The sequence below is a fragment of the Vulpes lagopus genome, chromosome 2 (assembly GCF_018345385.1).
Source record: "Vulpes lagopus strain Blue_001 chromosome 2, ASM1834538v1, whole genome shotgun sequence".
NCBI lineage: Eukaryota > Metazoa > Chordata > Mammalia > Carnivora > Canidae > Vulpes > Vulpes lagopus.
This window is the reverse complement of record NC_054825.1, coordinates 170,088,127-170,113,231: the sequence shown is the minus strand read 5'-3', so window position 1 is coordinate 170,113,231 and position 25,105 is coordinate 170,088,127. Positions and strand designations below refer to the sequence as shown.

Here is a 25,105-nt window from a genome sequence, read left to right as displayed (position 1 = left end):
GCAACAGAGCAGGCCAGGCAGATGCTGGAATCCAGAGCCCTACAAGGAGCAGCAGGGTGGTGCAATCCCCAGATGTGAATCTGGCAACCTGAGCGGCCCAGCATCTGCTTATATTTTTTATATCTACCACATAGAAAATTTTAAGTTCAGACTATTACATCTAGTTAACCTAACATCACAAAGCCCCATCTCATTTTTTCCCCTTTGATATGTGTGACTCCCTGCTGTGACACAGGGAAAAGCTTGGCTCCCACTACCCTAGATGTGTTGACTGACTTGACAGTCTCTTCCCACCCCCTCCCCACCCCCAGACATAACAAACTCCCATCACTGCTCCTGCCCCCTGCTCCGTGTGGATGCTTTCCTCATCTTACCTGGACTGTGACACTCACTACCTCCTACCTGACCCACATGAATGTCCCCAACATTCCTCCTATTTGAGGCCCAACACCCAAAGCTGGGCAGTATTAATATCCAGATGTCCTCTTTACTCTGCTTGGGCTTTGAAATCTCATGCCGACACCTCAGTCATCCTATGTGGACACCCTCCTTATCCTGCTCAGGCTGACACCCCCTGCTGGTGCATTCCACCCTTGGACTGCCACCACTTGGACTATCACCCTGTACCAAGCCACCCCCTGCATGAACACCCTCCTCATCCTACTCAGGCTATAGTTACAGATATAAGGTTGTAAAAGCAACCTTAAAAATCTAAAAAAAAGTGTAATCCTGAAAGGCTTATTCGATAAATTGTGCCATAATAATTACCCTTAATTGCTTTATAAAACCCTAATAGGTATAAACACCTGGAAGGTATCAAACTAGAAAAGTTCACTGGCACTTTGGTCTTCTTCCTATATTCATGGAGGTATAAGAAACTTGTGGTCAGCTAGAATGACTTTTACTAAATAGGAGTTGGAGAGTCTCTGTGCCCTCTGAATATTCACTTAGTACAACTTCTATTCTGCAGAAATACATACACACATCACATATATATATACAAGTGCAAAGAAAAATTTTGCTAAAATATACTTCCCCAAAATATTAATAGAGATATTGAGGCTGTTTTAATTTTCTTCTTTGTAATTTCCCCATGTGATGTAACTGAATAATTACAAAAAGTGAACACTAATTCCATAATCTTAAGTATAAAATAAATCTATATCCAATTAAAACTTGTTTTAAATCTTAGAAGAAGCAAACTGGTTTGATATATGTGGGAGCAGAAATCAATTTGACCATCATAAATAGAGCTTACCAGTTCTTGAACATTCTTCTTCAATAGGAGATCTTTTTACTGCTAAGATTCTTCTTTGAATGAACATAAATCAGGTGAAGGGTATCTGCAGACTGAATAATAAAATCTGGTCAAAGAAGACAGAACAGTATATGATTCTCTCTCCTCCACTGAGTAACCAACGTTACTCAACGTTGGATATAATCCTTGTAAAATGTCTTTGAATCCCAAATTTTAGTAAAGGAGATTCATAAAAAAATTGAAATTGGGAGTTTTATTGTTCATCATTATGAATATTACTTTACTTATATGCACTTTCTTTTCTTATAACAAACTCTATAAGCATAAGTCTCAGTCCATTGATTCCTTGGAAAAACCTGTGCCTCTGATGACACAGATCTCAGACTTCCAATTACATTCCTGCTCCCAAAAGCCTTAAACAGCAAACAACTATGTCATTCGTCACATCAGTCAAACTGCCATGAATAATATTGCCTTACTTTTAAAGTGAGGTTTTGGAGACTCATGATATGATTCAACCAACATATTAATATCAATAAAGCAAAACTTTCACTAGACTGCAAAATGTGCATTTCTTACTATTACCAATAGTGAGTGCAGAGCAATGATTTGAAAAAGGAGGGGAGGAATCTCTCTGCCTGGCCCAGCATTCACTGGGAAGGCAGGCCTAGGATAGGCCATTGGACATTTCAGGAAAAGAAAAGTAAACGTTTCCATGCACTGAAAACAAACATGCATTTAGAACAAAGATGAAAACAAACTCAACGAATCTACACTTTCAGATGTGCAACAGTTTTTCCTCCTTCTCAAGATCCTTCTTTTGTAGAATAGCGGGACTGGGGAAGAAGGAAATCACGAGGCACCAGGCCCTTTTAAGAGCTATACAGACGGAGAAAATCCCCTCCAGGGCCACATCTGCCCTGATGTCACACACACTACCAACTGTGAGCAGGAGGCTGGAGCCAAGATTCTTAGGATCAGAGGTATGGGGATGCTGTGGTTCGGACAAACGTAGCTGCACCCACAGCGCCTGCAAGTAGGGTCTCTCCCACCATTTCCTCCAGGGCGTCCCTCTCAGGGACACTGCTGGCTCTAAAAGTGCCACCCCAAGCCCAGGTCCGTGCCTTCCTGCTGGGAACCTTCTGCCTAGGGCCCAATACTGACTGTCCTCTTGGGGAAACGTGAGCACAGTGCTCTGCGCCGACACTCGGGGCTGCGAAGGGAGAGCGGGCAAAGCAGCAGGAAAGCGGGTCGGTGACATGCACCACAGAGCCGGGCGCGCGCACACACACGCACGGCGAGTCACAGTCGGTCGCACGCCCCCTCCGCTGCTCCTCACCCGCGCAAGGGGCTGGGGCTCCGGGCCCCACGAGCTCTGGGCTCTTCACTGGCGGCAGCTCCATCCTCAGAGCCCGCCTCCGCCTCACCTAGCGCCGCCTTCTTCCTCTGACTGCTGCTAACTCACGGGGGGGGGGGGGGGGCGCGGAGGCTGAGCCACCCCAATGCACCCCCCGCCGCCAGGGAGTCCCCGCGACCACCACTCGCACCCGGCTGGTGGAAGACGCGCTCTGCGGTGGGCGCGCGGGGGCTCCGAAGGCGCAGGCGCAAGACCGGGGCGCGGGGGGCTGCAGCCGGGTCCGCCACCGCTTCCGGCAGAGCCTAGCTCGCACGCACCCTGGGGCTGGCTGCTCGGTGGGAGCCTCGCCGCTCATCCAGGCGCTGGGTCCTCCAGCGTGTGGACTCTCGGCTGTCTCCTCTTCTCTTTAAAGATTTTATTTATTTATTCAGGAGAGACACACAGAGAGAGGCAGAGACCTAGGCAGAGGGAGAAGCTCGCACCCTGCGGGGAGCCTGACGCGGGACTCCGGCCTGACGACATGGGCCAAAGGCAGAGGCTCTACCACTGAGCCACCCAGGCGACCCTCGGCTGACTCTTCTCATTAGCCAGTCCCAGCGGGATTATCTGGGTGTATTTTATAGAATGGGGCGCGTGGCCCTGCATACCTGGCCTCGTGAGCGCATGTGCCAGCGGCAGTCTGTCTGCCAGGGCTGCGGAACCCATTGCCCTCTCTGGCTGGAGGTGACTTGTTTCTACTACTATAAATCTGCCCTGCAAGATGTCGTTTGCATAATGGAGCTTTTAAAAGCTACTTGGACAGGGGAATTAGAATAGTGCAACAGCACCCCAACTGGACTTAAGGGTCAACTCGCTTTAAGCGTGTGCACTCCTTGCTTGTTGACCTAAGTCCCTTGATCTGTAGCAGAAGTAACCTACTCTTGGGGATTTGCAGAACATTGCCCTTGAGGAATGAAGGACCACACTTTCCCTGAGATAAGGCCTGACTACATTGGAAAACAGCTGTGATGGGCACACCTGGGTGGCCTAGCGCTTGAGTGTCTGCCTTTGGCTCAGGTCCTGATCCAGGGGTCCTGGAGTCAGGTCCCGCATCAGGCTCCCGGCCGGGATCGTGCTTCTCCCTCTGCCTATCTCTACCTCTCTCGGTGTCACTCGTAAATAAATAAATAAAATCTTTACAACAAAACAAAATCTCAACAGGCACTTCTGCAGAAATTGCTCAGTTGATTATAAATATGTGAAAATGCAAAGGACTTAGAACACTTCAAGATATTTTAAAAGAAGAACAAGGGAGGTAGTGGTGGTTTACACTACCTGAACTCAAGATTTACTGTGAAGCTAGAATCATCAAGTCAATGTGGTGTTGCTATAATAATAAATTGATAAGTGGAATAAAACAGAGGATTGAGAAGTAGACTTACACTTGTACAGTCATTTCATTGTCCTAAAATCTTTAAGGCAGTTCAATGTGGGAAAGGACAGTTCTTTCAAAAAAGGGTGCTGGAACAACTGGATAAACTTGGGAAAATTAATCTTACCCTATATTTAACACCATACCCCCAAATTACATCAAGGTGGATCATAGATATAAACAATTATAAAGTTTCAAGAATGAAATATGGTGGAATATCATCATGACCTTGGAGTACCCAAAAAGCCTTACCCTTAGAAAAACTGGTTAAGGGGCACCTCGGTGGCCCAGTCAGTTAAGCGTCTGCCTTCAGCTTGGGTCACGATACTGGGGTCCTGGGATCAAGCTCCCCATTGGGCTCCCTGCTCAGCAGGGAGTCTGCCTCTCTCTCTCCCTTTGCCTGCTGCTTCACCTGCTTGTGCTCTCTCTCTGTCAAATAAATAAAATCTTTAAAAAACATATAAATTGAACTTCAATAAAACTAAAAAATTCTCATCAAAAGATACCATCAGGAAAAAAAAAAAAAAGATACCATCAGGACAATGAAAATGAAGTTAGGGACTGGCATTAAGTATTCATGAAACATATCCAAAAAAGGGCTTTTATCTAGCATATCTAAAGAAATACAACTTAATAGGATGAAAGTCAAAAACAACAAAAAAATGGGTTAAAGATGAAAACAGAGACTTCACAAAAGATATACAAATGTCCAATAAGCACCACAGAAACAAACAAATAAAAGAGTCCACAGCATGAGTGTTTTAACCACATTACTTGGTTAAAAGTAATGTGAGGTATGGTAATGCAGATCCAGAGGACAAAGAGTTTTATAGTTTATTATACTTACAGTTCCCAGGGAGGAACACAGCATGCCATATAGGGTCACTCTGGAGAAGTGCCAGGGTCATACACAAGGCTGTGGGAGAGAAGAAAACCGTGGGCGATCATCTTTATTGTTGTTTCTGTGGAAAGGAATGAAGGAGGCAAGATAGACAGGCTTAGGACTGCTACTTTGAATAATTTCAGCAGGCTCTGGGGAAGAGGGGCTGTCCCTGGTTGTCTGGTACCTGGTCCTGGGGCAATTAGGGCAAGTGTATAGTGTCTTGGAATGTGAATGCCCAATGAGAGAGTTAGTTAGGGTGTGTGCTTAACCAGTAGCTCAAGAAGAGCAACTGATTGCCTTCTAGCCAGGGTCTAAAAACATTTGGAGATAATACAACATTTGTAAAAACTATATTATGATGAGTCCTCAAGTCACCAAGAAAAACACAAAGCAATCACAACAGCAAGTACAACGTGTCTACTATGTAAAAGATAGGCAACGTCAAATGTTAACAAGACTATAGAGAAACTGCTACTGTCATGTATTGCTTATAAGAGTATAAACTGTACAGCTTTGTACAGCGATTTGGCATTTCTTATAAAAATTAAACATGGATTTACACTATGATCTAGTAGTTTTACTCCTGGGTATTTATGCAAGAGAATTAGAAATATATACCTACAGAAAACTTGTTTGGGAATGTTTATAGCAATTTTACACATAACCACAACTCAATAATAAAAAGACAACCCCTGCTCCCCACCCCATCCCTAGTCCTTGAAGCCATAAGCAACCATTAGTCTACTTTCTGTCTCTGGATTTTTCTATTCTGGAATTTCATCTGAATGTGATCATATAACATGTGGTCTCTTGTGACTATTGTTATATTCTTTTCACCTAGCATAATGTTTTTCAAGGTTCATCCCAGTTATAGTGTATATCACTACTTCATTCCTTTTATGGCTGCATGATAACTCCTTGTGTGGATATTCCACTATATTTGTTTGTGAGGACTGCCATGACAAAGTATCACAGAGTGGTGGCTTAAACAACAGAAATGTATTTTCTCATAGTTGTCCAGGCTAAATGTTCAACATAAATGTGTCAGTAGAGTTGTTTCTTCTCTTGGCCATCTTCTCCCTTTCTCTTCACATGGTCTTCCTTCTGTATGGACAAGCCTGTGCCCTAATCTCTTTTTTATAAAGACACTAATCATTGAATTAGGGCCTACCTTCATGACCTCACTAGATTTTAATTACCTCTTTGAATACCCTATCTCCAAATACCATCACATTCTGAAGTACTAGGTGCTAAGACTTCAATATATAAATGTTGGGGAGACAAATTCGTCTCACAACAGCCACATTTTGTTTATCCACCTGTTGATGGACAGTAAGTTGTTTCCACGTTTTGGCTATTGTGGATAATACTGTCATAAAGATCCATTTACAAGTTTTATTATTTTTTTTGACAGTACAAATTCTAGTTTTATTGGTCTGCTTGTTCACAGTTAAGTCTTCTGCTCAGAGAACCGAAGGGCCAGCTAATGATGAGGGAAGGCAGTGTCTGCAGCCTTCCAGAGTCATGGGTCTGCAGGGCTACCCCAGCCCAATGCAGTTCTCTGCCCTTGTGCCTAGGAGGAAAGAACAGAAGTTCTTTGGGTGGGTGGGTGGATGCGGCAGCTACAGGGTAATTTTAGTGTAGAGCCTGGGGTTTGTTCTTCACAGCAAGAGATGGTAATCACATAAAGTGTTATTACAAACTTACAAAAATTGAGAGAGTTATATATTATTCTCACTTGTTTGGATGTTTTCCTTCATTTTCTTTTTTACAAAACAAAACAAAAAACAGCAAGGAAGAAAAATATGGAAGGCAGATGAGTCAGACACCTGGGTTCAGATCAGAAGGGAAGCTGAGATGAGAATCAAGCTGTTACTGCTGGAGCAATAACACTGTGGCTGGCCCTGGGACTCTTTCCAGGTACCTTGGGAGAAATGCAACAAGCCGTAGAAAGAGAGACAATGTTAAAAGATGTTTTTAGTGGGAAATTTGTAACTTTACATACATGCCTATGATACCAAAAAAGAATTAAGATCTAAAATCATTTGGAAAAATTCACCAGTGAGGCTGTTTGGCCCTAAGCTTTTCTTTGTTGGAAGGCACTGGATTGCTGATTCAATCTCCTTTCTTAAGTATTTTTAGATTTTCTATTTCTTCATGACTCAGTCTTCGTAGGTTGTGTTTCTAGGAATGTGTCCATTTTATCTAGACTATCCAGTTTGCTGGCACAAAATTGTTCATAATACTCTCTTTTGTAAAATTGATATTATCACTTCTTTCATTTCTTTATTTTTTTAACTTAAATTTCAGATAGCTAACATACAGCAATATTGGTTTCTGGAATACAATTCAGTGATTCATAACTTATAATCAACACCCAGTGCTCATCATAACAAGTGCCCTCCCTAATACCCATCATCCATCTAGCCTATCCCCCATGCACCTCCCTTCATCAACCGTCAATTTGTTCTCTGTCATTAAAAGTCTCTTATGGCTTGTTTCCCTCTCTCCTTTTTTTCCCCACTCTCCTATTTATTCATCTGTTTTCTTTCTTAAGTTCCACATGAGTGAGATCATATGGTATTTGTCCTTCTCTGACTTATTTCACTACGCATAATACATCTAGCTGTATCCATGTAGTTACAAGATTTCATTCTTTTTGATGGCTGAGTAATTATTCCATTGTATATATATACCCTATCTTCTTTGTCCATTCATCAGTCAATGGGCATTTGGGCTCTCTCCATAGTTTGGCTATTGATGCTGCTGCTATAAACATTGGGGTGCATGTATCCCTTTGAATATGTATTTTTGTATCCTTTGGGTAAATATCTAGTAGTGCAATTGCTGGATGGGTAGTTCTATTTTTAACATTTTGGGAAACCTCCATCTCTTTCATTTCTAGTGTAGTTATTTGAGTCTTCTCTCCTTTTAGTCTGCCTAGCTAATGACTTGTCAATGTGTTGATTTCTTTGGAGAAACAACTCTTGGTTTCATTAATTTCCTCTTCTATTTCAGTAATTGTCCCTACTATTTTTCTATCCTCTATTTTCTCTACTCTGATCTTTATTAGTTCTTTCCTTCTAGTACCTACAGGTTTAGTTTTTATCTTCTAGTTCCTTAGGTGTAATGTTCGGTTGATTTGAAATCATTTTATTTATTTTTATTTTGTTAAGATTTAATTTATTTATTCATGAAACACACACACACACACACACACACACACACACACACACACACAGAGGCAGAGACACAAGCAGAAGGAGAGCAGGCTCCATGCAGGGAGCCTGATGCAGGATTCGATCCCAGGACTCCAGGATAATGCCCTGGGTCGAAGGCAGAGGCTAAACCGCTGAGCCACTCAGGGATCCCCTGAAATCTTTTTAATATAGACATTTAATCCTATAAATTTTCCTCTCAGTACTGCTTCTGTTGCATCTCACAAATTTTGGTAGTTTGTGTTTTTGTTTTCATTGGTCTCAAGATCTTTTCTAATTTCCCTTGTGATTTCTTAACTCATTAGTTAAGAGGGTATTGATTAATTTCCACATATTGAGTTTTTTGTTTTCTTTGTGCTACCGAATTCTAGTTTCAATCTTTTAAAATTTATTAATACTTGTTGTGTGGCTCAACATATGGTTTACCCTGAAGAATATTCCATGTGCACTTGACAAAAACATATTCTATTGTTGGGTGGAATGTTCTGTATATCTGTCAGGTCCAATTACCTACAGTATTTCTCAAGTCCTCTATTTTCCTATTGATGGCCTGTTTGTTCTATATATTATTGAAAGTAGAGTACTGGGCAGCCCAGGTGGCTCAGCGGTTTGACGCTGCCTTCAGCCCAGGGCGTGATCCTGGAGACTCAGGATCGAGTCCCACATCGGGCTCCCTGCATGGAGCCTGCTTCTCCCTCTGCTTGTGTCTCTGCCTCTCTCTGTGTCTCTCATGGATAAATAAAATTTAAAAAAAAAGTAGGGTACTTAAGTCTCTCCATTCAATTCTGGCAACATTTGCTTCATATATTTCAGAGCTCTGATGTTTGCTACTTTTTTTTTTTTTTAAAGATTTTATTTATTTATTCATGAGAAACACAGAAAGGAGAGAGAGAGGGGCAGAGAAACAGGTAGGAGAAGCAGGCTCCATGCAGGGAGCCTGATGTGGGACTCAATCCTGGGTCTCCAGGATCACGCCCTGGGCTGAAGGCAGCGCTAAACCACTGAGCCACCCGGGCTGCCCAGATGTTTGCCACGTTTTAATTGATATATCTTCTTGCTATACTGACCTCATTATCATTGTATTATATAATGTCCTTGTCTCTTGTAGCAGTTTTTAATTTAGCTTATTTTGTGTATTAGTATAGCCCTTCCTGCTCTAAATTGGTATTTGCAATATTTTTCTCAATCATTTCATTTTCAACTTATGTGTCTTGGATCTATTGTGTGTGTGTGTGTTTCTTGGATCTTAAGTGAATCTCTTGTAGACAGTATACAGTTGGATTCTGTTTTATATCCATTCTGCCAATTTACATCTTTTGGTTGAGTTTAATCACCTTGCATTTAAAGCAATTACTGATAATGACTTACTTTTGACATTTTGTTGTTTCCTTTATCTTGTAGTTTTATTGTCCCTCATTTTCTCCATTATTGCTTTCCTTTGTGTTTAGTTGATTTTTCACCGTGGCACATTTTGATTCTCTCCTCACTCACTCACTACATTTTTTTTCAAGTTTTGTATTTAAATTCCAGTTAACATAAAGTGTAATATTAGTTTCAGGTGTAGAATTGAGCGATTCAGGGATCCCTGAGTGGATCAGCCATTTAGCACCTGCCTTTGGCCCAGAGTGTGATCCTGGAGTCCCAAGATTGAGTCCCGCATCAGGCTCCCTGCATGAGGCCTGCTTCTCCCTCTTGCCTGTGTCTCTGCCTCTCTATCTCTCATGAATAAATAAACAAAATCTTTTTTTTTTAAAAAAGGATTGATTCATCACTTACATACAACTCCTAGTGCTCATCACAAATGCCCTATTAACCCATCACTTATTTAACCTAGCCCCACATCTACCTTCCCTCCAGAAACTCTGTTCTCTATAGTTAAAAAAATGTGGAATGCTTCATGAATTTTTGTGTATGGTCCTTGCACAGGAGCCGTGCTAATCTTCTCTGTATTGTTCCAATTTTAGAATATGTATTGCCAAAGTGAGCAATCATTCACTGTACTTAAAAATTATTTTTAAATAGATTCTCTAAAACATATTATATACATCTTTTAAAAGATTTTTTAAAATTTTTATTTATTTGAGAGAGAGAGAAAGAAAGCAAGAGCAGAGGAGAGGAGCAGAGGGAGAGGGAGAAGCAGACTCCCTGCTGAGCAGAAAGCCTGATGCAGGGCTTGATCCCAGGACCCTAAGATCATAGCCTGAGCTGAAGGCAGATGCTTAACCAACTGACCCACCCAGGCGTCCCTACCATATACATACATCCTAATGTAGAATTGACTTCAAAGTTATAGCAACTTAATTCCAGTGACTTATATAAATGTTACTCCTATATAGTTCCATTCCACCCTCCCTCTTTCTGTGATTAGTATATGTAGATATGAATGTCTATATATGCTACAAATCCTGAGATTAAAACACTCCTCAAAGGTTGACCTTAAAAACTAGCCCTTCCTGAATTAAATTGGATCAGACTACTAAGAAATTTATGCCTCCAAGCAATTGTTGAAAACAGCAGAGCAATCAGCAGGAAATCAGTGGAGCATAATGAGCTGGAAATAATATCAAATGAGGCGGATTGCTTCACAAAGAGATCAGGCAAAAAGATAGTCAGTGACTCTTGTCATCCCAGGTGACTGAGAACACACACAAGCATAACACTAAATGCTTCACACTGCAAGGGGAAGTGGATTTCAGTAAAATAGCCTAGTTAAAACACAACACAAATAAGCAAACAACAACAACAAAAGCAAGTCTGGGGGTGGGAGGAGGCATTGATATTCAGAATTGCTACAATATGTTACCTAATATATCCAGTTTTCAGTAAGAAAAAGGGACAAGAACAAAGCAAAGTATGAAGACAATATTTTATCAAGTAGAGAATATTAATAAAGAGATGCATGTAATAAAAAGGACAAAATGGCAATTCTAGAGTTGAAGAATAGTGTAACTAGTATTAAAAAATTCATGAGAGGGACACCTGGGTGGCTCAGTGGTTGATCGTCTGCCTTTGGCTCAGGGTGTGATCCCAGGGTCCCAGGATCAAGTCTTACATCAGGCTCCCTGCAGGGAGCCTGTTTCTTCCTCTACCTGTCTCTGCCTCTCTCTCTCTCTCTCTGTCTCTCATGAGTAGATAAATAAAATCTTAAAGAAAAAAATGAGGAAAAATATTTAAAGAAATAATGGCTAAAACCATCTCCAATTTTTAAAAAAGATTTTATTTATTTATTCATGAGAGACACAGAGAGAGGGGCAGAGACATAGGCAGAGGGAAAAGCAGGCTCCCTGCAGGAAGCCCAATGTGGGACTCGATCCTGGGACCCTGGGATTATGCCCCAAGCCAAAGGCAGACACCCAACTGCTAAGACACCCAGGCATCCCCCATTCCCAGTTTTAAAAAGGATTTTATTTATTTATGAGAGAAACAAAGAGAGAATAGAGACAGACTCCACACTGAGCATGGAGCCCAACACCGGGCTTGAACTCTGGACCCCAAGACCATGACCTGAACCTAAACCAACAGCCAGATGCTTAACCAACTGAGCCACCTAGGTGCCCCAAACCATCTCCACTATTTTGATAAACATTAATCTATACCTACCAGAAGCTCAACAAACTCCCAGCAGGATGTGTGCAGACACTCACAGATACATCGTGGTAAAAAATGCTGAAAGTCAAAGACAAGGAGAATATCTTGAAAGCAGCAAGAGGAAAACAATGTATCACCCACAGGGTACCTCAATAAGATTAACAGCATACTTCTCATCAGAAACAAGAGGCCAGAAGGCAGTGGGATAACATTCAAATTGCTAAAAAGAAAAAAACCCACCAACCAATCCTATAACCAGTAAAGTTATCTTTCAAAAATGATGGTAAGGGGGATCCCTGGGTGGCTCAGCAGTTTGGTGTCTGCCTTTGGCCCAGGGTGCGATCCTGGAGTCTCAGGATCGAGTCCCGTGGCGGGCTCCCGGCATGGAGCCTGCTTCTCCCTCTGCCTGTGTCTCTGCCTCTCTCTCTCTCTCTCTGTGTGTCTATCATAAATAAATTTTAAAAAAATGATGGTAGGGATGCCATTTGGATCTAATAGATGTGGTAACCCTGGAAATCAGATTCTCTCTCTTCCCCAGAGTTTGCTGGGGTTTTTTGGAGGTTGTTTAGTTTTGGTTTTTGTTTGTTTTTTTCTAGATTTTATTTATTTATTCATGATAGACATAGAGAGAGAGAGGCAGAGACACAGGCAGAGGGAGAAGCAGGCTCCATGCCGGGAGCCCAATGCAGGACTCGATCTAGGGACTCCAGGATCGTGCCCTGGGCCAAAGGCAGGCACCAAACCGCTGAGCCACCCAGGGATCCCTAGTTTTGGTTTTTGGTTTTATTTTTATTTTTATTTTTTTTTTTGGTTTTTGGTTTTAATTCTGGTTTTTGATTATTGTAGGCCATCTCTGTGCCAAGGATGTGTGAAGCTTATAGATCTTAAATCTTTTCTGACTTAAGGCCTTAGTTTCCACTTCTATATTATAGAACAAAAAGTTATCTCTGCAGACTCATTCCCAAGTAAAAAAAGTAAAGCTGGATGGGGCACTTGGGTGGCTCAGTTAGTTAAAGCATCTGCCTTTGGCTCAGGTTGTGATCCTGGGGTCCTGGGATCAAGCCCCACATCAGGCTCCCTGCTGAGCAGGGAGCTTGCTTCTCCCTCTGCTGCTTCCTGTATGTGCTCACTCTCTCTCAAATAAATAAAATCTTAAAAAAAAAAAAAAAAGAAGTAAAGCTGGAAAATAAAATTTAAAATCCCTGGGGTACTTTGGTGGCTTAGTCAGTTAAGCATTTTCCTTTGGCTCAAGTCATGATCTTAGAGTTTGGGATTGAGTCCCACATTGGGCTCCCTGCTCAGTGGGGGGCCTGATTCTCCCTCTGCCCCATCTCCTTACTTGCTTACAACATCAAAATCAAAAGGCATACAATGAAATAGGAAAGTGTGGAGCATTTAAAGAAAATACAAATTTATCAACAGAAACTGTTCCTAAAAAAAGAACTGATGGCAGATATAGTAGACAAAGACTTTAAAACAACTGCCTTAAAAATGCTCAGAGGGACGCCTGGGTGGCTCAGTGGGTGAGAGTCTGCCTCTGGCTCAGGGTATGATCCCAGAATTCTGGCATCAGGTCCCGCATTGGGCTCCCTGCGGTGAGCCTGTTTCTCCCTCTCCCTGTGTCTCTGCCTCTCTATCTGTGTCTCTCATGAATAAATAAAATCTTTTAAAAAAAATTCTCAAAGAACTAAAGGAAAATGTGGAGAAAGTCAGGAAAATAATGTGTATCAATAAAGAAATGAAAATCTAAAAAAGAAAATAAATAAATAAATAAAATCTAAAAAAGAAAAAAGAAATTCTGGAGCTGAAAAGTACTGAAATGAAAACATCACTAGAGGGAGCCAAAACCAGACTTGAGCAAGCAAAAGAAAGCCTCAGAGAACCTGAATATAGAACAATGAAAATTACTGAGTATGAGGAACAGAAAGAAAAATATTAAGGAAAAGCAAATAGCTTAAAGGACCTCTGGGATACCATCATGGGGACTAATATATGCATCATGGGAGTCCAAGAAAGAGAAAGGGGCAGGAGGAATGGCAGAAAAAAATTTCAAGAATTATTTGATGAAATAATGCTGAAAACTTCCCACATTCGATTAAAGACATACACATCCAAGAAGCACAACAAACTCCACACAAAATGAAATAAAAAAGATCCATCCCTATGCCAACTATACTTCAATGAAAAAAATTGATAGAGATCCCTGGGAGGCTCAGTGGTTTAGTGTCTGCCTTCGGCCCAGGGCATGATCCTAGAGTTCTGGGATCGAGTCCTGCATCGGCCTCCCTGCATGGAGCCTGCCTCTCTATGTCTCTCATGAATAAATAATTTAAAAAAAAATAGTTGATAAAAAGAGATCCACAAGACACTACAAACTTTCAAAAGACAATCTTGAAGATGACAGGAGAGAAGTAAATCATTACTACATACAATGAATATTCAATAAGATTATCAGATTTCTCAGCAGAAATTTTGGAGGCCAGAAGACAGTGGATCAATATATGCAAAATGGGAAAGGAAAAAAAAAAAAGCTTTCAACCAAAAATCCTATATCCAGCAAAACTGTCCTTGAACATGGACAGAGAAATTAAGACATTACCAGATCAACAAAAGCCAAAGGAGTTGGTGCTCACTAAATCTATCCTGCAAAAAAATGTTCAAGGAGTCTTGCAAGGTGAAATGAAGATAACAGATGGTAACACAAACCAGATAGAGAAATAAAAATCTCAAAAAAGTAAACACAGGAGCAATTAGACAAACTAGTAAACAATGGTTTGTAGTTGTACTTCTTGCTTTTTACATGATTTAAAAGATTAAACACCTGATAGACAATTTTCCTGGACTTCTCAAAAGTCAACATTATTTAACTTTTTTGTAAAAGGAGAATTGTACTAGACCAGTGGCTCATTATAGTACACACTAAAATCCCCTGAGAGCTAGTAAAGATGGAGACTTAGTGGGTCTGGATCTTTGTATTTTTACCAATCCACAGATGATTCTGATACCCAAGAAAATGAGTCACTGTTCTAGACTAAAAAAGAATAAAGAGAGCTAACAACCAAATGCAGTACAGAATCTGGAATGCATTCTACTTAGAAGATGAACTCCTGTAAATGGCATTTTAGAAGCCAATGAAGAAACTTGGTAAGATATTATGAATTATGGAGAATTTCCTTAAAAGCAATTATGGTACCATGGCTATATGTGACATTGTCTATGTTTGGGGGATACATACTGATGTAATAAAGGTCAAAGTATCACGATGTCTAAAGCCTATTCTCAATGGTACAACATAGAATATACAGAAAAATAAATATGTCAAACTGTTAAGTACTTTGAATCTACATATGGGTATACTGATGTTCATTCAACATTTCATATGTGTAGCAATTTTCATGATAAAATTGAGTACATAAATGGATGCTATTATTCTGCTATTCTTTCATTAATATTGATCTTAACTTCTGGACAGAGAAATAAATTCTACATTTTCTGCCTGCTGATATTTTTATCACTTCAAAAACTCTCCCTGATTCTTCAACAGCTGTTTTTTCAACATCTCCTCACTCACTAAACCCATAGGGTTTTAAGGAATGAACTCTTAATGAAAATCCTCTCATATTCTTTACTTCCCATGAAAGTTTATACAAAACAAGTTATTTAAAATGTAATAATGAAGGAATGGATGAGGTTTTTCTAAATTATTCACAATAATACTATTTTCCCAACAACATTAATGAAACATAAAAGCTGTTCTTTAGGTGATCCCTAGGTGGCTCAGCAGTTTGGTGCCTGCCTTCAGCCCAAGGTGTAGTCCTGGAGTCCTGGGATTGAGTCTCGCGTCGAGCTCCCTGCATGGAGCCTGCTTCTCCCTCTGCCCGTGTCTCTGCCTCTCTCTCTCTCTGTCTCTCATGAATAAATAAAATCTTTAAAAAAAAAAAAAAAAGCTGTTCTTTATGAGCACAAGTGCCAAATACTCTTTTAAGGATTTTCCATGTACTAGAACACATTTATTCCTGTAATTGCACTAGTATGTACTTAAATTGTTGCCATTTACAAATGATGCACAGAGGTAGGCATCTAACGTCACACAGGTAATGAAATGGCAATGGTGATAAAGTATCTGCCTCAGGTAGACATTAACTTACATTTATTCCAACAATTTTCCTCCAGTTGGGGTTTGAAGGCTTTTCTAAGTATGTGAAATTAACATACCTAGCAAAATCTTTCATAATTATGAACATGAAGGCTAACCCATATTTCTTTACATTCAGAGACTTTCTCACCAGAATGTCCTCTCAACACTAAGGTGTTTGCTGTGACTGTAAATCTTTTCACGTTACTTCTATTCAGTTTCTCACCAGTAGGAATACTGTGCTGTTGCGCAAATCTGAGTCCATGATGAAAGGTCTTCCCACCTTTTTTTATATTCATAGGATTTCTTGCCACTATGAACTTTCTGATGTTGAGTAAGCTGTTCATATCCAGTGAAGGTTTGCCCACATTCCTTATATTCATAGGACTTCTGGTGAGTATGAATTTTCTGATGTCGAGTAAGCTGACCATTCACAGTAAAGGCTTTCCCACATTCTTTACATTCATAGGGCTTCAGACCTGTATGAATTCTTTGATGGGCAATAAAAACTGACCTAAGTCTAAAGGCCTTCCCACATTCCTTACATTCATAAGGTTTCTCACCAGTATGAATCCTCTCATGTTGAATAAGGTTTGAGCTACAACTAAAGGTCTTTCCACATTCTTTACATTCATAGGGTTTCATACCTGTATGAATTCTCTGATGGGCAGTAAAAACTGAACTAAGTCTAAAAGTTTTCCCACATTCCTTACATTCATAAGGTTTCTCACCAGTATGAATTCTCTGATGTACAGTAAGTTCATAATTATTGCTAAAGGCCTTTTCACATTCCTTACATTCATAGGGCTTCTCACCAGTATGAATTTTAACATGTTGAATAAGGTTTGAGCTACGACTAAAGGCCTTCCCACACTCCTTACATTGATATGGTTTCTCACCAGTATGAATTCTCTGATGTACTCTAAGTTCACTACCACAAGTAAAGCATTTCCCACACTCCTTACATTCATAGGGGTTCTCACCAGTATGAATTCTGTAATGTCCAAGAAATTGATAGTGATGTCTAAAGGACTGCCCACATTCCTTACATTCAAAGGGTTTCTCACCAGTGTGAATTCTCTGATGTACTCTAAGGTCTGTCCCACGATTAAAGCTCTTTCCACATTCCTTACATTCATAGGGTTTCACACCTGTATGAATTCGCTGATGCTCAACAAGTTGGTACTGATGTCTGAAGGCTGTCCCACATTCCTTACATTCAAAAGGTTTCTCGCCAGTATGAGTTTTCTGATGTCGAGATAGTTGTAGGTGAAGTCTAAAAGCCTTTCCACATTCCTTGCAACCATAGGGTTTCTCACCAGTATGAATACTCTGATGTTGAACAAGATTTGAGCCACGATTGAAGGCCTTGCCACATTCCTTACATTTAAATGGTTTCTCACCAGTATGAATGTTCTGATGTCGAGTAAGCTGTGTCAGAAGAGTAAAGGCCTTTCCACATTCCTTACATTCAAAGGGTTTCTCTCCAGTATGCATTCTATGATGTTCAGTAAGTCGGTAATGATACCTAAAGGTCTTCCCACATTCCTTACATTCAAAGGGTTTCTCACTAGAATGGATTTTCTGATGCTGAACAAGATTTGAGCCACGATTAAAGCCTTTCCCACACTCTTTACATTCATATGGTTTCATGCCAGCATGAATACTCTGATGTTGAACAAGGTTTGAGACACGATTAAAGGACTTCCCGCATTCTTTACATTCAAATGGTCTCTCACCTGTATGAATATTCTCGTGGCGATTAAGCTGGGTGAGAATACTAAAAGCTTTCCCACATTTCTTACATTCAAAGGGCTTCTCACCAGTATGAAATTTCTGATGTCGAATAAGTTGTATATGGAGTCTAAAGGCCTTACCACATTCCTTACATTCAAAAGGTTTCTTTCCAGTATGAACACTCCGATGTTGAATAAGATTTGAACCACGACGAAACAACTTCCCACATTCCTTACATTCATAGGGTTTCACACCTGTATGAATTCGTTGATGCTCAACAAGTTGGTACTGATACTGGAAGGCTGTCCCACATTCCTTACATTCAAAAGGTTTCTCGCCAGTATGAGTTTTCTGATGTCGAGAAAGTTGTAGGTAAAGTCTAAAAGCCTTTCCACATTCCTTGCAACCATAGGGTTTCTCACCAGTATGAATACTCTGATGTTGAACAAGATTTGAGCCACGACTGAAGGCCTTGCCACATTCTTTACATTTAAATGGCTTCTCACCAGTATGAATGTTCTGATGTCGTGCAAGCTGTATCAGAAGACTAAATGCCTTCCCACATTCCTTACATTCAAAGGGTTTCTCACCAGTATGAATATGACAATGTTCAATAAATTGGTAATGATATTTAAAGGTCTTCCTACATTCCTTACATTCAAAGGGTTTCTCACTAGAATGGATTTTCTGATGCTGAACAAGATTTGAGCCACGATTAAAGCCCTTCCCACATTCTTTACATCCATATGGCTTTGCACCTGTATGAATACTCTGATGTTGAACAAGGTTTGAGCTACGATTAAAGGACTTCCCGCATTCTTTACACTCAAATGGTCTCTCACCTGTATGAATATTCTCATGGCGATTGAGCTGGGTGGGAAGACTAAAAGCTTTCCCACATTCCTTACACTTAAAGGGTTTCTCACCAGTATGAAATTTCTGATGTCGAGTAAGTTGGACAAGAAGTCTAAAGGTCTTCCCACATTCCTTACATTCATAGGGTTTCTCTCCAGTATGAATACTCTGATGCTGAATAAGATTTGAACCACGACTAAAGTACTTCCCACACTCCTTACATTGATATGGTGTATTTGTAGTGTGAATAAGAGACATACGATGAGAAGTATGCATTTTTTCATAGCTTATTATCTTTTGACTGATATACGCCTCTTGATGTTCCTGTTGTTCCCTAAATCTATTTCTGCATTTTGAGTCATTTCTCAAATTGGAGGTCTTGAGGCAAAGAGTTTTACTTATTTTCTTTATACTCTGTTTAGGCAAATTTATTTCACAAATATCATTTTCTGGAGATAACTTCTCAGCTCCATAATTTGACTGCAAATCTGAAAGAAAAGGAGAAAGCAAACACATTTTACCTTTCTGTATACATATATACAAAATCCATTAAAAAATATACATACAAAAATATATAGGTATATAGAAAAAAATAACACATATATTGAAGTATATGTAATACATTTTCAGAGAATTTGAAAAAGGATAAAAGCTCCAAAAATGAAGAAAGTTTATGTTAGATGGTGATGCTCATTATAGGGGAAGAGATTAACCTTGTGAAATTTAGGTGTTAAGCAAAATCTTCTGGTAGGCTTGTTACAAATACTGATATTCAAGCAGCTCAGATGCACAGAATCAGAATTTTTAGGAATAAGTACTAAGATGCTGTATTTTTAGTATCTCTAGCATTTTTAACATCTAATTCAAAGGCAGATCAAAGCTCAAGGATCCGTACTTAAAACTCTTTTGAATGGTTTGTACTTACGCTTATAATAAAATCCAAAACCTTTACCATGGATAACAAGACCACCTATGCAGCCACTGTCATCCTTTGGACCCCATCTCTACCATACTGTCTTCTCTTAGTGCTTTGAACATGATATAACCTTTCTTTAATATCTTTATGCTTTGGTCAGACTGTTTGATCACACAAGAATCCTGTGGCCTGAGCTGCTTGTAACATTCTCATTTTTAAGGCCCAAAACAAATGTCTTCTCAGAACAGCTATACCTGCTAGGCCCACCTAATTATATCCCTCTCCTTTATTTAAGAGTCTCATTCGTTGCCTTCACAATTTTTTAATTATATGTTCATTCATTCATTAGCTCATTTCTAATTGTGTATTTTCTTATTCCTAAATGTGCCTAAGAGCAGACACAATCCTGATAGCATTCACCACTGAATAATAATCCCATAGCACAGAATAGGTTTTAAGTAATTGGTAAAGCACTGATAATAAAGGTATATAATACAAAAGTGAGCCACTGGGAAAAGTTTATCACAATAATCATTCATTCAAAACTACTGAAATTGATAAATAGAATCGTCCTCATATTACTTGTTTCAAATGGGAACAAATGCACATCTGAGCCCTCAATTGGCCATGTATAGGTCACAATGGGAAAACAAACCACAGAAGGCAGGTAGAAACTTGAAGCTTGAGGGATGGTTGGTTGTGGCTGGGTGGTTCAACAGTTGAGCATCTGCCTTTCGCTCAAAACGTGATCCCGGAATCTGGGATCGAGTCCCACACTCTGGGCTCCTTGCATGGAGCCTACTTCTCCCTCTGCTTACGTCTCTGCCTCTCTCTTTCTTTTTCTGTGTCTCAAATAAATAAATAAATAAATAAATAAAATCTTAAAAAAGAAAAGAAACTTAAAGCTTGAGCCTTAACTAGGTTGATTACCTGCTGAAATACATCACCATGTTAAAGAAAATCAGCAGATGCCAACACTGAGATGACAGATGTTTGAATTACCTGACAAAGACTTTAAAACCATAATTATGCAAATGTTCTAATAAGCAAACACAAATACTCTTGAAACAAATGGGAAAATGAAAAAATCTCAGTAAAAAATAGAAGATATAGGGAGAGTTCTGAAAAGTTCTGAAAAGTAGAAGGATCCTGCATTCACCTCCTTCCAAGACACACCAAGATAACAGCCATATCAGTGCAACTATGAAAATGACCTGAGAGTGGCAGAACAGACTTTCCATAGGTGATCAAGAGAGGAAGCCACATCAAAAAGGGTAAAAGAAGGTGGAGACACAGCTGGGAACCAAACCCTCAGTGAGAATAACCACAAAAGGAGGGTCACCACAAGAAGAAAGAAGCAAGAGAATCAGACTCTACACCAGGCACCTCAGGCACACTGGAAAGATGAATCCCATTACATTTGGTTTTGAAAGCCAGTGGGACTTAACTTCACAAGTTTTTACAATCAGTGGGGCTTAACTATGGGTACTTTATTTTATTTTAAAGATTTTATTTATTTATTCATAAGAGACACACACAGAGAGAGAAAGAGAGAGGCAGAGACACAGGCAGAGGGAGAAGCAGGCTCCATGCAGAGAGCATGATGTAGGACTCAATCCCAGGACTCTAAGATCACGCCCTGGGCTAAAGGCAGCCACTCAACCACTGAGCCACCCAGGCGTCCCTACTCTGGGTACTTTAAAAATCAGCAGGCTTAGTTCTGGAGGAGCCAGAGGGTGAAAGGAAACTTGAGTTGCCATCCTTAAAGAGCCAACATAACAAACAACCTGCTGAGATACAGAATAGAAGCAGCAGTTTGAAGAACTGTTTTTTTGTTTGTTTGTTTGTTTGTTTTTACTATTCATGAGAGACACACAGAGAGAGGCAGAGACATAGGCAGAGGGAGAAACGCAGGCTGCCCCTGGGGAGACCAATGTGGGACTCGATTCCAGGACCCCAGGGTCACGACCTGCACCAAAGGCAGATGCTCAACCACCCAGGAGTCCCAGAAGCAGCAGTTTGAAAAGCGCCTGGGGTATACACAAAGAACATTTATTTATTAATCTCAGAATGTGTGCTGGAGGGATGGGGATCTTTAGAAAACTTCCCCAAGAACACAAGAGCTGGTGGGAACCATTCCCTGCCCACCCCCAACTGCCACCTAGATAGCTGAAGCTTTAGGGAACCAGTGCAAACACACATCACCTACCTTGCTAGCCCTGCATGTCCCACCTTCACATTCTCCTGAGGATCTTTCCCATCCAATCTACCCCACTCCAAAGGGGCTCCAGCCCCAACACACCCTGCAAGCAGCCCCAGTCAGGACCAGTACCACCCCCAAAGTGACTCCTGCTTTGTCGGGAGGGGAAGGATAACCACACATTTCAGTGTGCCCACAGCTCCAGCAACCAAACCTTATAGCTAGCAGTACAGAGAATACCCTGCTGATGAAAGTGCGACATCCGCCCTAGCAGATGGACTAAGAGCAGGCAGTCTGATTGCCAACCCCATCTACCAGTAAACAAGGAAACTTGCCCCCCCTTGAGGGACAAGGCAGGGAGAATACCTTGCAAGCTGGTGCAAATACAGACCCAACAAATAGGTTGAGAGCACACATCTAGTCTGACTGCTGACACCACTGAACTACAAGTCCCCAATGGTCCCTTAACAGCACAGTGACCAAACCTTGCCCAGAACTGACAAAGTGGGCCACTGCAGCAGCCAATGGACTGAAGGCAAAAGAGGCTCTGCCACAACAGCTGAGCATAGGCAACCCACACAAGCAACATCTCTGAAGCACCTGGTTCTGGTAAACAATGGATTCTGCACTCCAGGATACCACAGAACCTCTTCTTCGTAAGGCCACTACTTTTAAGATCAAAAGCTGTAACTGATTTTCCTAATACACAGAAACAAACATAAAGAGTTCTATAAAATGAGAAGACAGGAAAATGTCCCAAGTGAAAAAACAGGACAAAATCATGGCCAAAGAATGAAACGAAACAAAGATAAGCACTGTACCTAGTAAAGAATTCAAAGTAATGGTCATAAAGATACTCATTGGACTTGAGAAAAGAGTGGATGATCTTAGTGAGAACTTTGAAAACAAACAGTAAACATTAAAAAGAACTAATCAGAGATGAAGAACTCAATAACAAAAAATACACTAGAGGGAATCAATAGCAGATTAAAGGAAGCAGAAGAATGTATCAGCAACCTTGAAGGTAGGGTAATGAAATCAAGCTGAATAGCAAAAATAAAAAGAATAATTAAAAATGAGGAGATTAAGAAAACTTAGCAACACCAAGTATAATAATATTTGCATTATATGGATCCCAGGAGAAGAGAGAGCAAAGAGGACAGAACATTTATTTGAAGAAATAATAGCTGAAAACTTCCCTATTTGGAGAAGGAAACAGACATCTAGATCCAGGAAGCACAGAGAGCCCCCAATAAAATTAACCCAACAAGTTGCATACCAAGACACATAGTAATGAAAATGGCAAAAGGTAATAATAGAGAATTGTAAAAGCAGCAAGAGAAAAGAAAAGTTATATACAAGAGATAATCGGTAAGGCTATTCTGTTGATTTTTCAGCAGAAACATTGCAGGGCAAAGTGGAGTGGCATGACATATTCAAAATACTGGAAGGAAAACTTGCAACCAAGAATACTCTACCCAGCAAGGTTATCATTCAGAATAGGAGAGATAGTCTCTCATACAAACAGAAGTTAAAGGAGTTCATTACCACTTAACCTAGCTTTATAGGAAACATCAAAGGGAATTCTTTGAATGGAAAGAAAAAGGCCATAATCAGGAGTAAGAAAATTATGATAGTAGAAAATTTCACAGGTAAATGCAAACATATAATAAAAGTAGATTAATCACTTACAAAACCAACTTGGAGGTTAAAGCACAAAAGTAGTAAAATCAATTATATCTATAAAATTCAGCTAAGGGATTTACAAAATAAAATGATGTAAAATATGACATCATATACATAAAATGGAATGGAGGGAGTAAAAACTTAGTTCTTTAGAATGAATTCAAATTTTAGCAACCATCTAATTAAAATTTTAGCAAATTTTAACAACTCAATATAGACGACTATATACCTAAGATGTTATACATGAACCTAATGGTAACCACAAATCAAAAACCTATAATAGATACACAAAAAAATAAAGAGAAAGGAATCCAAGCATAACACTAAAGAAAGCCATCAAACCACAAGGGAAGAAAGCAAGAGAAGAAAAGAAAGGAAGCTTGGGTGGTTCAGCAGTCAAGCATCTGCCTTTGGCTCAGGGCATGATCCTGGAGTTCTGGGATCAAGTTCCGCATCAGGTTTCCTGCATGGAGCCTGCGTCTCCCTCTGCTTGTGTCTCTCATGAATAAGTAAATAAAATCTTTAAAAAAAAAAGTAACAGAGAACTACAAAGCAACCATAAGACAAGTAACAAAATGGCCCTAAGTACATACCCATCAATAATTATTTTAAATGTAAATGGACAAAATGCTCCTATCAGAAGACTACAATGACTGAATGCATTAAAAAGGCAAGACCTCACATCAGATATAAAGACACATGCAGTGCAGCCCGGGTAAGCTCAGCGGTTTAGCGCTGCCTTCAGCCCAGGGCCTGACCCTGGAGACCCAGGATCGAGTCCCACGTGGGGGAGCCTGCTTCTCCCTCTGCCTGTGTCTCTGCCTCTCTCTCTCTCTGTGTGTGTATCTCTCATGAATAAATAAATAAAATCTTAAAAAAATAAGTTCACAAACATTAAAAAAAAAAGACACATGCAGACAAAGTGAAACAATGGAAAAATATCTACCATGCTAATGGAAGTGAAAAGAACGCTATGGTAGCAATACTATATATTGGACAAAATACACTTTAACATAAAGACTGTAACAAGAAATAAAGAATGACACTACATAACAGAGAAAGGGAACAATTCAACAAGATATAACAATTGTATATATTTATGCACCCAACATGGGAGCACCTAAATACATATAGCCACTATTAACAGACATAAAGGAAGAAACTAACAGTAATACAATAACAGTAGGGGACTTTAATACCCCTTATCTCAATGGATAGATCAATCAGGAAGAAAATCAATATGGAAACAGTGGCTTTGAATGACATATTGAACCAGATGGGCCTAATAGATATATTCAGAACATTCCATCCAAAAATAGCAGAATACACATTCTTTTCAAGGGCATATGGAACATTCTCCAGAACAGATCACATGTTAGGCCACAAAACATGTCTCAACACAAAAAAACTAAAATTATATCATGCATCTTTTCCAACTGCAACAGTATAAAACTAGAAATCAAGTGCAAGAAAAAATCTGGAAAAAACACAAATACATGGATGTTAAACCACATGCTACTAAACAATGAATGGGCCAACCAAGAAATCAAAAAGGAAATCAAAAAATACATGGAGACAAATGAAAAATGAAAACACAATGGTCCAAAATCTTTGGGATGCAGCAAACGCTGTTCTAAGAGGGAAGATTATAGCAACACAGGCCTTCCTCAGGAAATAAGAAAACTCCCAAATAAACAACCTACTTAAACCTAAAGGAGCTAGAAAAAGAAGAACCAACAAAACCTAAAGCCAGTAGAAAGATGTAAATAATAAAGATTAGAACAGAAATAAATCAAATAGAGACTAAAAAAACAACAGAACAGGTCAATGAAACCAGGAGCTGGTTCTTTGAAATAAAATT

General features: G+C 39.9%; 1 protein-coding gene and 1 non-coding gene across 16 annotated transcripts in view; both read right to left on the bottom strand.

The window, feature by feature from the left end:
* The window catches only part of LOC121484696 (zinc finger protein 780B-like), a 44,003-nt gene that overhangs the window by 9,942 nt on the left and 8,956 nt on the right, over positions 1–25,105 (bottom strand). For 13 of the 15 annotated variants that reach the window (XM_041744234.1, XM_041744243.1, XM_041744246.1 and 10 more), the window contains one exon: positions 13,434–18,930. In XM_041744234.1, the coding sequence (XP_041600168.1) occupies positions 16,073–18,930 (2,858 nt within the window). In that variant the 3' untranslated portion in view covers positions 13,434–16,072. Of the gene's footprint in view, positions 1–1,258; positions 1,351–4,873; positions 4,943–11,591; positions 11,794–13,433; positions 18,931–25,105 lie in introns of those variants that run through there. The other 2 variants (XM_041744247.1, XM_041744248.1) reach the window with 2 other exon arrangements.
* On the bottom strand, positions 10,007–10,116 carry LOC121485924. The gene has a single exon (XR_005986427.1). It is a non-coding gene; the product is annotated as a U6 spliceosomal RNA (small nuclear RNA).